Genomic DNA, 13,509 nt, shown 5'->3' on the forward strand with positions numbered 1-13,509 from the left:
AAGGAATTCTCCTCAGAACCACTGGCAGTGCAGGAGGGCATCCCTTCACTATGGCACCACATCCAGGGGCACTTGGAGGGTCCTCAGCTTCACTGGAGCCAGTGCCTGTGAATGGGATGCTCCCTTGGTGTCCCGTGCAAAATGTGGCAGCGACTCTATTGAAGAAGGAAGTGTGTCTTTCCCAGGCCATTCAGCAGATGCCATAAAGACCCTGCACTGGTTCAGAACGCAGAGTAATGCCTCTGGGAATGGTCAGATGCTGTCATGGCCCAGGACTCAGCCCCCTCCTCCTTGGGTACCTGTGAGTAATACCTCCTCCTGGGGTACTTGCTTTGAAAAGTGTTCTCTTTAACAAGGCACACAAGAATCTTGATGATAGCAGCTCTAGGACATTCTCCACCCTGGGGGTGGGGGTGAGGTGATGGCTCCTTGGGCCCCTTCAATGTCTATCACACAGATGTTGGGAAGCTCAGGCAGTTCTTTTAGGAGGCCCATGATAAATGCTTTGGGGGTTCCTTTGCTCAGTCCCATTCAGCAAAGATGATTCCCATTTAAATCTGCCAGCTTGGTATGTAGATCATCATTGTCAGCCTGAAACCTGGCAAGCCTGGTTGCCTTTCCCTTTCCCTTGCCGTTCATGGTTGAAAAAGGTTATTCCAGGTGCTCAGGAGATTGCTAACCTGGCCCACAGAGGTTTGCAATGTACCTATCGCTGCTTTAATAGCTGGCTGTCCTTAGACATAGCCTTTCAACAGTGGCAAGACTCAGGCCACAGGTACAGAACAATATTACTAGGCAACACATTTGAATCTGCCGTATTTGTTTTATTTGTATTATTTTTGTATCTCTATTAACTTCTGCATTGCTGCTCGGTTTTATCCTGGTTGTGTTTTTCTCTTGCATTTTATACTATGCTTTTCTACTGTTTATTTTATATTTTGAATGGTTTTTATGGTTTCAATTTTTGTAAACTGCCCAGAATGCTTCAGCTATTGGGCGGTGCAATAAAGAAAGAAAAAAAGAAAGAAATGTCTTCATCTGTTATTAAAAGTCGTGGGAGTCACCTCCAGAGGCCAGCTTTTGCCAGAGCATTAAGTGGACTAGCAGGACTTACAGGGTCTTGCTTGAACAGTGACAGTAACTCAGAACTTTTAAATGAACTTCTTTGGGGTAGGGTCGTGGGGGGAGAGGCTGTCCTGTGCCATGTCATTGAGAAGATGACACAGGCCGCTTTGCGCACCAACAGAAGAGCAATTGACACATTTTAAAAAGGAATCCTTACTTATAACATGGGGTGCTTCCAGATAAGGCCTGTATCACGCAGTCACCTTGCCTTATTCACAGAATTTTATTGGAGAATTTTACAAAACTGACACGTTTAAGCCTTCCATGCTTTCCCCCTGCTTCTTCCATCTTTTTCCTTTTGAGAAAATCTGTTAAGCAGGAAAAGGTGGAACAACTGCAAAATGTCTTTTGATTGGTAGTGCTAGGAGCCTTCCACAGAAGCAAAGGACAAAATGATAGGAGTAGAAATGTGGCTAGTTGAGACATTGGAAATCCATGATCAGATTGAGTCTCCTGTCTTTTAATTTCCTTTAAAATTATCTGCTGGGCCCTCTGAATTGGATTAGGCCTGTTGGACTAATTGAGGGGATATAAATCTATGTCCTTGTGCCATTTCCCCCAATCTAAATCATTTCCCCGAAGTTGCTATTTGCTTCATATATTTTTCCTAACAGGGTAAATTGCAGTGGGTGGGGGGTACGGGACAATTTCGACTGGGAAAATGGCCTGGGAGTCAACTGCCCTCCGCCCCATCCCACAGTTGAGTCGCAATAAAATTTTGCCCATCCCCACACTATGTTTAAAGTGATGAGATATTATATCATATAGTTTGGCCCTAAGCATAATTTCAAATCTCAGCAAAATTTGTAGATTAACTTTTGGGCCAAACTACATATTATATAAACACATTTAAAAAGTGTAGTTAATGCATCCACTTATTTTGAAGAAAACAGCTGCAGGCCTCCAATCTGGTTTCCCACTGAAAGTTGCTCCTGAAGGGGTTTACTGCAAACAACAGCTTTAGGGATAAATAGCAGTCTCTGTGGCTTTTCGGAAATCAATCAGCACAGCAATGAACTTTACATTTCTACGCTTAAGTATTGCAAACATTGGATGTTGTAGCTTAAAAAGTGTTTCCCTACCACTGGAAGCTCAATTCCCAAATGCAGGCAGTTTGCATCATACTAGCTAATACTCTTAATTGGCAAGTTCACCATCTGAGGTTAGTGGAGGTTAGTTTCATGCATGATCAAATGCATGAAACACCCTCTTGGTTCAGGTAATTTCTTCTGTGGACAGAGCAGGGGAGCAAGAACGCAGGCCCAAGAAGAAAGGTCAGAAAAGTATTGCCCAAACCTATTCCTAAACTTCCTGATTTTTAACCCATTAAGCCAGCAGAGGAGACCTTTGCAAGATTCCTGTTTCAGCTGGATTTCAAGCAAAGTATCTCTTGGTTCAGGTGCTGCCTTCTATATCTGGAGCAGGGAAGGAAGGCTGGAAACCCCAGAAGCATTCCTAATCACACTGAATATAGATGTAAGATCAGAAAAAGCATTGTCCAAAAGAAACTCACGTGGCCTGCATAGGGTCTTCCCACTGCATACACATTTCTAGCGTTTAAGAGCTAAGAGCATTTACAGAAGACCTCATTGCCATAATTATCCTCCCACTCAGAAACTGAAAAAGATATGAAATCTCTCTCTCTCTCTCTCTCTCTCTCTCTCTCTCTCTCTCTCGGAATAAACATGGAAAGAAATACATCTCTGTGCAGCTAATTATTTATACAGGCCCACTAACAGGAAACAAACATACTAACAATAATAATATTCTCAGAATCATATGCTTTCTAAAGGCACAATTTAATCAACTAGCGCACATGAAAAACATGTGGTCAGATTCCATTTTTCCTTTTCAAATGAGCCATATTTATCACTGGCACAGAAATAAAATTACCAAGTTTATTTATGGCCCAGTTGCAGATTTTCTAGGCAGTCTAAGAAAGCTCAAGATAGCAACAATAACACTTCCAGGCTCATGAAGATACTCTTCACATGAGAAAGGGCATATTGGGGTAAAAATGCCCAAGTGTGATGATAACAAAATGGACTCAAGTACCTTTGAGAAAAGGAAATTTCTCTTACTTGCAACTCCCCATTCTCTAAGGCAACAAAGGGATCTTGTCACATCTGGGGCAGCACTTCTCCTCTTGGCTACAGGCAGGGTCAAGCTGCTGGGATACCAAGAGGAGGGCCTGCCGCCTTCCCAGGCTGTTACTTGCTTGCCACACAGAGCCACAGTGATAATTGCCTCCTCCAAAATTTTCCCCACTGTGACAGCAAGACACCTTTATTTTAATAAAAGCCACAGAGCTAGCCCAGCTACAGACTGTGAACGGGCAAGCTGCTTTGGAAATTTCAGAAAGAACAAGCAGCCGCCTGGATGCCTTAGGACTTAGTACTGGGATTTGGGGGACCTGACCACTCCATGTCTTCCAGTATTGAATCTGTTCTTGCATGGGATTCTGCTCCCACTTCTGAGCTGAAGGAAACAAGCCTGCCACGGGAGTGTATAAAGAACTGTGTCTCTAATGAGAAACTGAAGGTTGCTGAGTGTTCCATCATAAGAGAGACGTGCAAGGAAGGGTCTTCTGACGGATGGCCCAATTTTCATGCATATCAGGACTGTATCTTTCTAACCTTGTTACATGTACAGTGACTACAGAAAATCTCCCAAATGGTTACTTGTGGGTTCTTCTTTAGCCAACAAGTGTGACCTCTCTGATTCATTCTCTGCCATTTTTACACATACATTCGGGCCTGCATAGGGATGGGAGAAGGGAATACTTACCTGAAAAATTCCGAGACACCAACATGGTTGTGAGGATTGCACCCTAAAAACACACACAGAGAGAAATTAATAGTGCAGCCCAGGGTGCACCAAGTCTGGGGGTGGGGGGGCAATCTGCATCATGCTAGTGGAGGTGCATGTTCACTGTGGCCTGTAATGCATTTCAATGCATATTTGCCACCAAATGAGTCTCCTTCCCACTGCATGAAAGCAATTTCCCTCCTCTACTTTTCTTGTCATGTGCAAGTAGGAATTGCACAATGCACCATCTAGAGCAAACCTTCACCTCATCTCAATTACAGTGGAAGTCAAGAGACCTTCAGGAAAAGGCCCTGACATCAGGCATTCATGGATCTGGCATGAACCCAGATGTCTGTGCCGATATACAATAACCCAAACATGCATCACCACCATCGTCTATAATCCCAAACGGTGGAAGTACAAGACCATGCTCTCTTCAAACCTACCTTCAGCTTTCTTCTGGCATTGAACTTCCTTAAGCATTCCACAGTCTCCTGCCTGTGCATCATGGAAGCCACAGTAGATCGTTGCTGGGGAAAACAGGGAGCATTGTTAGCGCTCTCTGTCTCTGTCTCATCCTTTCCAATATGGATGGAGTCAGGGAAGGGGGATACTTACACAGACCCATGGGTGCTTAAGAGCCTGATCAGCTGTGATACGTTTTGCAGGATTTATTGTCAGCATCTGGTTGATTAAGTTCTTTGCTTCTGGCGTCACAGTGTCCCACTCTGGAGAAGGGAACTAGAAGCAGGAGAGGGAGAGAGAAGAGAGGCCTCTGGAATGTGCTTAATTTTCCCCTATGCCCTTGCTCCACACTGAGCCATTGTAACATTCCACCTTTTAAGCCAGCAGCTTTGGCACACAAATGAACAGGGAGCCTTTTAGAGGCAACTCAAAGTAGGCATACAGGGGCAATCCATGATGCAGCTTTGGGGATGGTTGCAAACTGTCCATGGAGTGCAAAAGGGTTATAGTGGAGCAATATTTTGGATTTGAGTAGCAGTTAACTGGCAAGAATATAGGTTGGTCCTCTGCCTGGAATTCAGCTCAGCTAACATGAGAAGAGGTAAGCAAGTCTCTTGGACCCAATCCCCACTCTTCCTACATGTTAAATGGTTTGCATTGTTGCAAATGCATTAGAAAAAGCGGAGAAGTACAAAAGAACAGTCTGTGTGCACTGAACTTGGAATCGTCTACGGGCTCATCTACACCAAGCAGGATATTCCACTACGAAAGGGGTATCTGTACGCCGCACTGAGATCTTAATGCTATAGGGCAGGATACAAACGTTTTAAATAAATAAATACATAAAAGGCAGGAGCACACTACTGCTTTATAGTGGTACTGAAGTGCACTGACAACTGTTGGGGCCCATGGCACATCTACACCAAACAGGATATATCACTATGAAAGTGGTCTGAAAGTGGTCTATGGGATGTGTCAATGGGCCCCAACAGCTGTCAATGCACTCCAATACCACTATAAAGCAGTAGCGTGCCTCCTGCCTTTTATATACTGCTTTCATACCATTTTTGTAGTGGAATATCCTGCTTGGTGTAGATGAGCCCTACATTAACTATCAGTTTGCCATACGCGTGTGCAGCACATTTCATTTGGGTGTGCACCCAGGGATTTTTTTTTTAAAAAAAGGCAAACATTTATTGAATACTCAATCATAAAAGACGTTATTTTCATTCACTTAGTTTTTTAACACTGTGGCCCCTGATGCCCTGACCGTGGGAGGGCTGTTGCAATTGGCGGGGTCGGGTGGGGGATAAGGAGACACCCCTCAAGCCCCAGCATTGGTCGGGTGTTGTGGTGACACTGGCTGGAGGAGGGGCTTACAAGGTGGCATTAGCCTTCAGGGGCCCTTTTCCTGGCCTCTTTGAAGTGCGGCTCCCAGCAGAGCGATTCCTTTTCACTCCTGCTGCCAGGAGCAATGGTGCTGTCTTGGAGGCAGCGTTACTTTCACGCCGCAGCAGAGCAGCCATGGGGCAGCCTCTGGATCCCTACTCAAGGGCCCCCTCAATTTGGTGCTTATTGGTTGAGACATTAGGGTGTGCCTGGGCACCCCTTGCATACGCCTATGCAGTTTACTCTGGGAAAGGGAAAGGTCTTTCCCATCAAACTCCAACCTGCTCTTTTTTAATTGGAGAAGTTGGATATTGATCCTGGTACCTTTTGCATGGAAAGCATGTGCTCTACTACTGAACTAGTTCTCAGCCATGGAAATAGCAGGAACAGAGTTGAAATGCAGGAGATGAAAGTGGTCAGACCACTGACTTGTTTACTTATTTCCTTTTTCAAATGGCTTATCCCAACATCTTTTCTAGAAAAGCCAAAGTAGTAATCAGCAACCCCTCTAAGGTCAGCAATAATTTATCCCTCTGCAATTTCTTCAAGGATCAGGTGCACTCATGCAATACATCTGTGACCTCTGGCAGATGAGGAGAAGAGCAGGATCAACATAAGGCCTCACTGCCTAGCTTGTGGTGTGAAGCACTGAAGTGAGAAAAGCTACTGTGCAGGACTACCAGCAGTATCCCAGATACAGTGGTTCTTGGTTTGGCATAATGTGGGTTTCTAATGTGCAGTGCTATGAAATGTACTCCACTGCTACATTATAAGCTAAAAATGTGAGCCTGTGAAAATAAGCCTCACTGCTGAGCAGGCTGCAGTAGAGTTCCATTAGCTCCATAGGGGGAAAGCAGCTCCACACAATAAATTAAGGTGGTGACCCCAGAGGGGTTGACAATTCAGCATTGTTTGATAAGGCAACAGAACCCCCTCTGAAAACGGAAAGTCTGTTAATTAGGATTGCCCATGAAAGAGCAGCTCAGGCTCAATTGCACTGACCTGACACCATCCCATCTCACGACCTTATCACTTTTACCCCATACCACAGCACCTACGGAACAGCAGGATAGCAACACATCTAATATTTCATTCCACAGTATATATGAGCCACAGTTCATTTGCACAGAACCATTTTCGGCCAACTAAATGGAAGGAACCTTATACAAAGAATTCTCTTACATCATAGGCTCCTGCTTTGATCTGCTGATACAGTTTGTGCTGATCTTCATCCCAAAATGGGGGATACCCCACTAGTAATATGTACAGAATGACTCCTGTGGGGGAAGAGAAGAATGGCAGTTACACCAGCTAGACCCATAAACCCTGCTGTCCATTGTCACATAACTTATAGAATCTGTCACTCCCACCTTCTGCGGAAGGACCCAGGTTCCCCCCAGCCCCCATCATGCTAGATACCTTCAAAATACAGTAATTCATTTGGAATACCAAGAGTTCAGTTCTAAAACTAGTGCATAGGATATCAGAGGTATCTAGTAGGGTATCACGGCCTTCCTCAGTGATACCCTACTAGTCTAATTATTACCAAATAATTGGGGGCTCTAAGTCTCAATGAGAAAATACTAGAAAAGGGAGCCATAGCCCTTGTGTGATAGTTTCCTCTATGCTTAGTCAATTTTAACACAGCATGAACAATTGATTTCCTGTGTCTTCAAGTTCACTTGTTGTGAATATATTTCAAAAATGAATCCAGCAACATTGTTTCATTTGCTTCCTGCATTACTAGAAAATGTATGAACTTACAGAATTCATGGAGGCTAGGTCTAATTTTAAGCAACTCCCTCAAATCCCCTTCAACAACCTTTATTACTGCTAGGTGGCCTTACCACATGCCCATATATCCACTGGCTTTCCGTAAGGATCTTTTCTTAAGACCTCTGGGGACAAGTAGCCTGGAGTACCAGCAAACCCTGCAAAAGCACAATCATACAGACATCTCAAAATAAAGCTGCCATTCTCACACAAAGTTGGCACAAGATTCAGAATTTTGTAAAACCCTTGTCACTTCAACTGCTTAAGTAACAAGGGTGGTCAGATAAAGAGAGGAAGTGTTAGTGGCACTAGGTTATCAATAACAAATTAAAGGAGATAACATCCTGTTAGATCCAAGGCCAGGAATGCTTGTGCCATATTATATTCTAGTATCATGTTCAGTGTGTCCAAACAGGACTTTCAGCTGGACATGTCAGATGAATGCAATTCCAGATACACATAGAGACGGTCTGAAAGCAGAGGCAATAAATAAGATCCCCAATCAGGTAAGCAGGAGAGGAAGGAGTCAAATAACACACCAAGATGTGTTTTGTGTGCAAATCTTTAGTTTGCAGTTGGGAGTCTCATCCTCTGGAAGAATGGTCCAGGAAGAGCACAAAATCTGGAATTAGAAGTTGTGACAGTTGTGCAGCTGTCACTGAAGGCAGGAGTCCTACAGTTTATTCTCCCCACTCCCCAAGGTAGGTAGGTAGGTATTCATTTACAATATCATTATACCACTAAGTACAACAAAATCCCTAAGTATGCAATAGAACATCAGTGCACCCAATTTCCCCATAGGAGGTCTCCTAGGCTTTATGGGGGAGAAAGGAGACAACACTGGGCCAGGGAGAGCCCCTGTTCTGCAGCAAGGTAAAACAACCTGCTTTGTTGGGGGGGGGGCTGCTGAAAGCAGGACCGGGGGAGGGGGGGTCTGAATGATGAAGGGAGACTGCCAAGGGTTCGTCCTAGGAAGAGGGAGGGGCACCATTTGGGCTTCACTTTAGGCAGCACAATAACTTGGGTGTTTTGGCTGGCAGCCACACTACTCTTAACTAGTGTGGTTTGTTGTTTCTGGGGGAAATGTGCATTTTTGGCCAACAGCTGCATATTGCAGGTGCATGCTGTATGAATATGGACATTTTCAAATCACCTGGGAGATACTGTCATACAGATGACAGAAGGCTGTGCAATGCTAAATGGGTCGTACGATTTTGGCCATTGCTTGAATTTTGAAAGACCTCACTCTCACAAAATCTGACAGTTTTCAATAAGTCAGGGTGGGAAGGGACATCTGCAGAACTAAATAAGACCTTGAGAGAAGCATATTCTGAAATACTCACCAAACCATGCCTGTTGTTCCCCCTGTACTTCAATTGCAAGTCCGAAATCAGCCAGTTTGACAGCAGCACCCTTGCATTTACTTGCAAGTAGCAAGTTTTCAGGCTGAAGCGGGGTGGGGGAAGAGAGAGAGAGAGAGAGAGAGAAGAAAAACCTCTCATTAATATTCTGCCCCTGCAGCCTTTTGGTCTCTAGCTATTCATACCCCCAAATTTTGTCTCCAGCTTCAGAGCTGTTCTTTAACTCTAAGGTTCCTAATTGCATCTATGTGAAGGTCTGATTGGGGGCCTTTTGATAGGAAGGGACAAACACCTGCCCACGCAGAAGATGCAGCCAGTCCACACAGAATCTGCTGCCTTGGCAACCGTTTGCAATGCAGTCTGTGAGCCCATCCCTGCAATATCCTAAATGGACAGGAGGTGGCAGTGACGGTGCGCCTCCTTCAGATCTGCTTGTGATATGTTCTCGGGGAGCCGTAATACTGCAGCAGACCTAGCAAGCTGCAGTGATACATCGTATGAGGCTCCCAAGGCACTGGACAAGCAAACAAGAGGATAATATGCTGGAACATGGGCATGCTCATTCATTTATTTGTACAGAGCTCCGTGGCAAGGAATCGAAATTATGCAACAAGGAAAGCTGAAAGTCCACCTCATGCCAATTAGCATGACTTTACATAATGTATTATGTTTCTCTAGCCATGTTCAGGGGCAGAAAGCTCTGCAAGGCACTGATGCCCGGTCCTTCTCCTGGGAAAGCCTGTTCAGGTCTCACCGGACAGTGCTCAAACCTATTTTGGGAGTATTAAGGGCTAGAAACTCACTTCTCATAAAATGATTCTCACTGTATTCTCTGCCCAATTTAGGGAGAATCATGGGATACACACCATCCTGCTACAGAGTGCTGAACAGTGAGATCCAGATGGAGAGTTACATAGTCAAGGCAGAAGTATCTGCTAATTCAATGCTAGCTCTGCTGGAAATGTTCATCCGCAAAGAATTATTACTAGGATGCCACCATTCCTACGTTGCTGGGGTTAACCACTGCCCCCACACTCCTGTGCTTCCTTGTTCAGCACACGGCAATGTTCTCTTCTGTCCCTCTCACGGTACAAACTAAAACAAGCATAATGCTTATATTGGAGAAGTCAGAAGCAGAGGGCTCAGAAATCTACTAAAGCAAGCATTGCCCCAGGGCACGCATCACTTCATTTCTGTAACAGCATGGAACTCTGTAGCTTAACATGCAAACCCTGACTAAGCAGCCGACAAGATTCAACTAGGAAGAGGGCTCCACATCCCACCCGGGTCCTCCTATAGACAGACAGCTTGGCAATATCGTTTAGTCTTCTTTAAACTAGGCAATCACCTACCCAGCTCTGCTACATAATTAAACATCACTTTCCATGTTACCTTTTTGGTTGGTGAGGGAGTTCCACAGACTTAGGAAAAAGAATCTTCCTTTGGGCCAGGCTCTGGGCATCCAGCAACAATGTTGTTTTTGCATAGCTTCTGACACTCATGGTGAACTCAGCTTTTGCTCCAGGCTACTGATAGGTTTCCAGAAAATGGGCCAGATGCATGCCCAAAAACCAATTATGTTGTGTTCCAGGTTGGGGTTAGGCGGGGCCAGGAATACCTAAAGAACTTACAGTAGTGACTCAGGAGACTCCCACCATCCTATTATGATATAAGCATTATGACCAAGTGCCTAAAAAAATAATAATGCTACAGCATTGAAAGCACAGGCTTCAGTCTGAGCTAGTCCTAATTTTATTAGTGTAGGCCTTAGGCTACCATCTCTCAGGCCCACTTTGTATTCTGATCAGGCTAAAATGGTAAAGATTTTCCTGGTCTATTCCACTGCAAGCCAGTGTTTGCGCATAGAAGCACATGACAGAGAAAAAGCATTGACTTTTGAATGCAGAATGCTGTGGCTGAACCATGTTGTGTTCTCAACATGCTAGTTTTCTACATGCAGTGATGATTCCCCACCCCCACCCTGCAACACACACTCAGGAGCATCTGAGCCCACTATGTCCCACCTGCAGCATGAAGCAATACGGCTTTGCCACTTGATTCTGACTAATGCACAAATTGTCCCCAGTCCTGTTTCTCTTTCTGGATAGAAACTGCGGACTTCAGTTTTGCTGCAAGAGTTAAAAGGGATGGGCATAGGGCTTAACATATAATAAATATCGACGAGCCCTTACAGCAGCAGTAGCAACAATTAGAAGTTCAACTCATTGCAATGAAACATACCAGATGGGATACCTCTCCCAGGCAGTGTACATGATTCCTGCTGATACTGACAAAGATATGGATGTATAACAGGAACTGGGATAAAAATACAGCAGCTAAGGGCAATGGGTTGACCAGCACCACTTTCCCAGAAATAGAAATTACTCTACTTCCTACTTTCTTCTCTGGCAGCACCATTACATTTCACACTCCTGGCTCAAGATCACTATGTTACCGTGGGAGACACCGAGAAGCAGCAGGCCCATTAGTTTTTGTATGGAGCATTGTACTAGGGCTGAAGACATGCCATCCTGCTGACATGCCATATCACAACTCTGGCCTGTGTCTCGATTTTATTACTGCTGGTTGATGGCAAGGGTTGTGGCCTTCCTATCTTGCATAAGAACAGGGAATGCACCTCTTTTAAAATTGTATTTAAAAAATCAAACAGAATACAAATACAAAAAAGAAAGAAAGAAAAAATCCTGGTGAACCACCCAGTGAGCTTCAGCTGCACGGCGGTAGAAAAATGCAATAAATAAATAAATAAACCCAGATACCATATAATGGAACAAAATGGTTCCCTCCAATTCAAAAGAAATACTGCATATACATATGTCATACCATACTTCTTTATTGTGATCCATAGATCCATGAAAAAAAAGAATCAGACATGAAATCATACAGTTAGAGCTATTATCAACTTTAGTCTAATACACAGAGGGCTCTAATCTGGCCGCCACTGTAAAAAATTTAGCAACAGCCAAAGTTACTCTTGAGGACTTATCTTCCAACAGAAACTTAACATAAAATTTATACGTATGCAATTATGTAACAGTTTGAATGAAGTCCAGATAATATGTACTTATTCCTAATAACCCCTAATAAAGAGGATAGTATAAAGAAGGTAACAGGCTGTATGATCAACTCGTTTCCTGGCCTTGGGGTAAAGTAAGGATCACTATCTTCATACACAGCAGATAATTTCTGCAAAGGCCTGTTAAGGGTGTCCTATTGATCAATTACTAATGTAAATGTATTATGAGAAGGGCTGATGACTTCCAGGATTTTGCATGTACAAAACTATTTGGCACACGATTTACATTCCGGCCAATCTGTACTTTTTTCTTTTTCTTTTTTAGAGATCCTAGCTTTCACAGTTCTGGACATGCATTTGAAATTATGCTGCCAGTTATTTGCAAAAGGCTCTAATGGGTAAATCCAGAACTTCTGTTCCCTTCACAGCTATCTAGTTTTGCTCATGACTTATTTATTTTATTTATTTAAACATTTTTTATGCTGCCATTCAGCCAAAAAAGGCTCTCACGGAGGCTTACAAAAGTATTTCTTGACAGTCACATTCCTCTACCTAAGTTACCTGTTCATATGCTGAGGACCGGAAATGTTAATAAAATGTACCAGTGTCCATTTAGCTAGCAACAATGTAAAACAAATCCCCGTAATTAGTGAGCACAGAATTTGGGAAGGATTGCCGCAGAGTTCATAAGAGCAATTAGAATATAAGCACCATGCAAGTCACAGACCACCAGGAGTTTCCCAGCTCCTGGTCTCTAAGATCAAGACTGTTCTACCCTTAAGGGAAAAGTTTACTTGTTCCAGATAGTGTGGTGGTAGCAGTAGCATCATTATGCCCCCTTTGAAGTATTTTTATGCCATGCTGCTGCCAGGATCTCCAAGCCTCCATACGTCACTCTCTCACTTCCCACAATGACAGTAGAAAACACTCTCATTCATTTGGCTAAACTGACTCTCACTGAAGCCCTTGGCTTTCATTTAGTTAAATGAGTGACCAAACTCTGACCAAAAAAGGACAATCATCTAAGCTCAAGCTCCACACTACAGGGCAGCTTCCAAGAGAGAATATCACAGGCATGGGATGAAGCAGCCGCCACCCACAAGGATGCTCATTCCTGTTTCGATCCATTTGCACCAGCGGCTTCTGCAGGATTTACCACGGAATGTGCGCCTAGGTTGCATATGCTTAAACATTATCCTGCACTAAACTACTCCCAGAAACATTTCCTGAAATAGTTTATAGCATTGCATGAATAGTTTACCACAGGATCCGTGGAAGTGGCTTTCCTGCAGTAAGCCTGACAGCACTCCCAACACTGCCTTTCTTGGCAATTTTCAGGCTGACTTGCTGAAAGGGTGCTGCCAAAGATTTGACTGGTTTCCTCCTTCTGCACAATTGGGGGAGGGATTCCAATGTGGAGAAGCAACCCTTTGTCTGGGTGGTTGCTAATCAGGATTTAATTTGACTGAGGAGTGATTAACCCGAAGCCTAACAGAAACCTTGCGCTTTGTGAATCCTTGTGCAGTGATAATTTAAAACAGTCTTCCCCGA

The 13,509-nt window shown here is 44.0% G+C and overlaps 1 protein-coding gene across 10 annotated transcripts in view; it reads right to left on the reverse strand.

The window, feature by feature from the left end:
- Window positions 1-13,509, reverse strand: part of CAMK2G (calcium/calmodulin dependent protein kinase II gamma) — a 566,994-nt gene that overhangs the window by 65,141 nt on the left and 488,344 nt on the right. For all 10 annotated transcript variants that reach the window (XM_063128863.1, XM_063128860.1, XM_063128862.1 and 7 more), the window contains exons 8-13: window positions 8,904-9,006; window positions 7,635-7,718; window positions 6,970-7,064; window positions 4,552-4,674; window positions 4,380-4,463; window positions 3,913-3,955 (exon numbers count right to left, since the gene is read on the reverse strand). In XM_063128863.1, the coding sequence (XP_062984933.1) occupies window positions 3,913-3,955; window positions 4,380-4,463; window positions 4,552-4,674; window positions 6,970-7,064; window positions 7,635-7,718; window positions 8,904-9,006 (532 nt within the window). The remainder of the gene's footprint in view (window positions 1-3,912; window positions 3,956-4,379; window positions 4,464-4,551; window positions 4,675-6,969; window positions 7,065-7,634; window positions 7,719-8,903; window positions 9,007-13,509) is intronic.

This window comes from Elgaria multicarinata, chromosome 6, assembly GCF_023053635.1.
Source record: "Elgaria multicarinata webbii isolate HBS135686 ecotype San Diego chromosome 6, rElgMul1.1.pri, whole genome shotgun sequence".
In the NCBI taxonomy this organism is placed as follows: domain Eukaryota; kingdom Metazoa; phylum Chordata; class Lepidosauria; order Squamata; family Anguidae; genus Elgaria; species Elgaria multicarinata.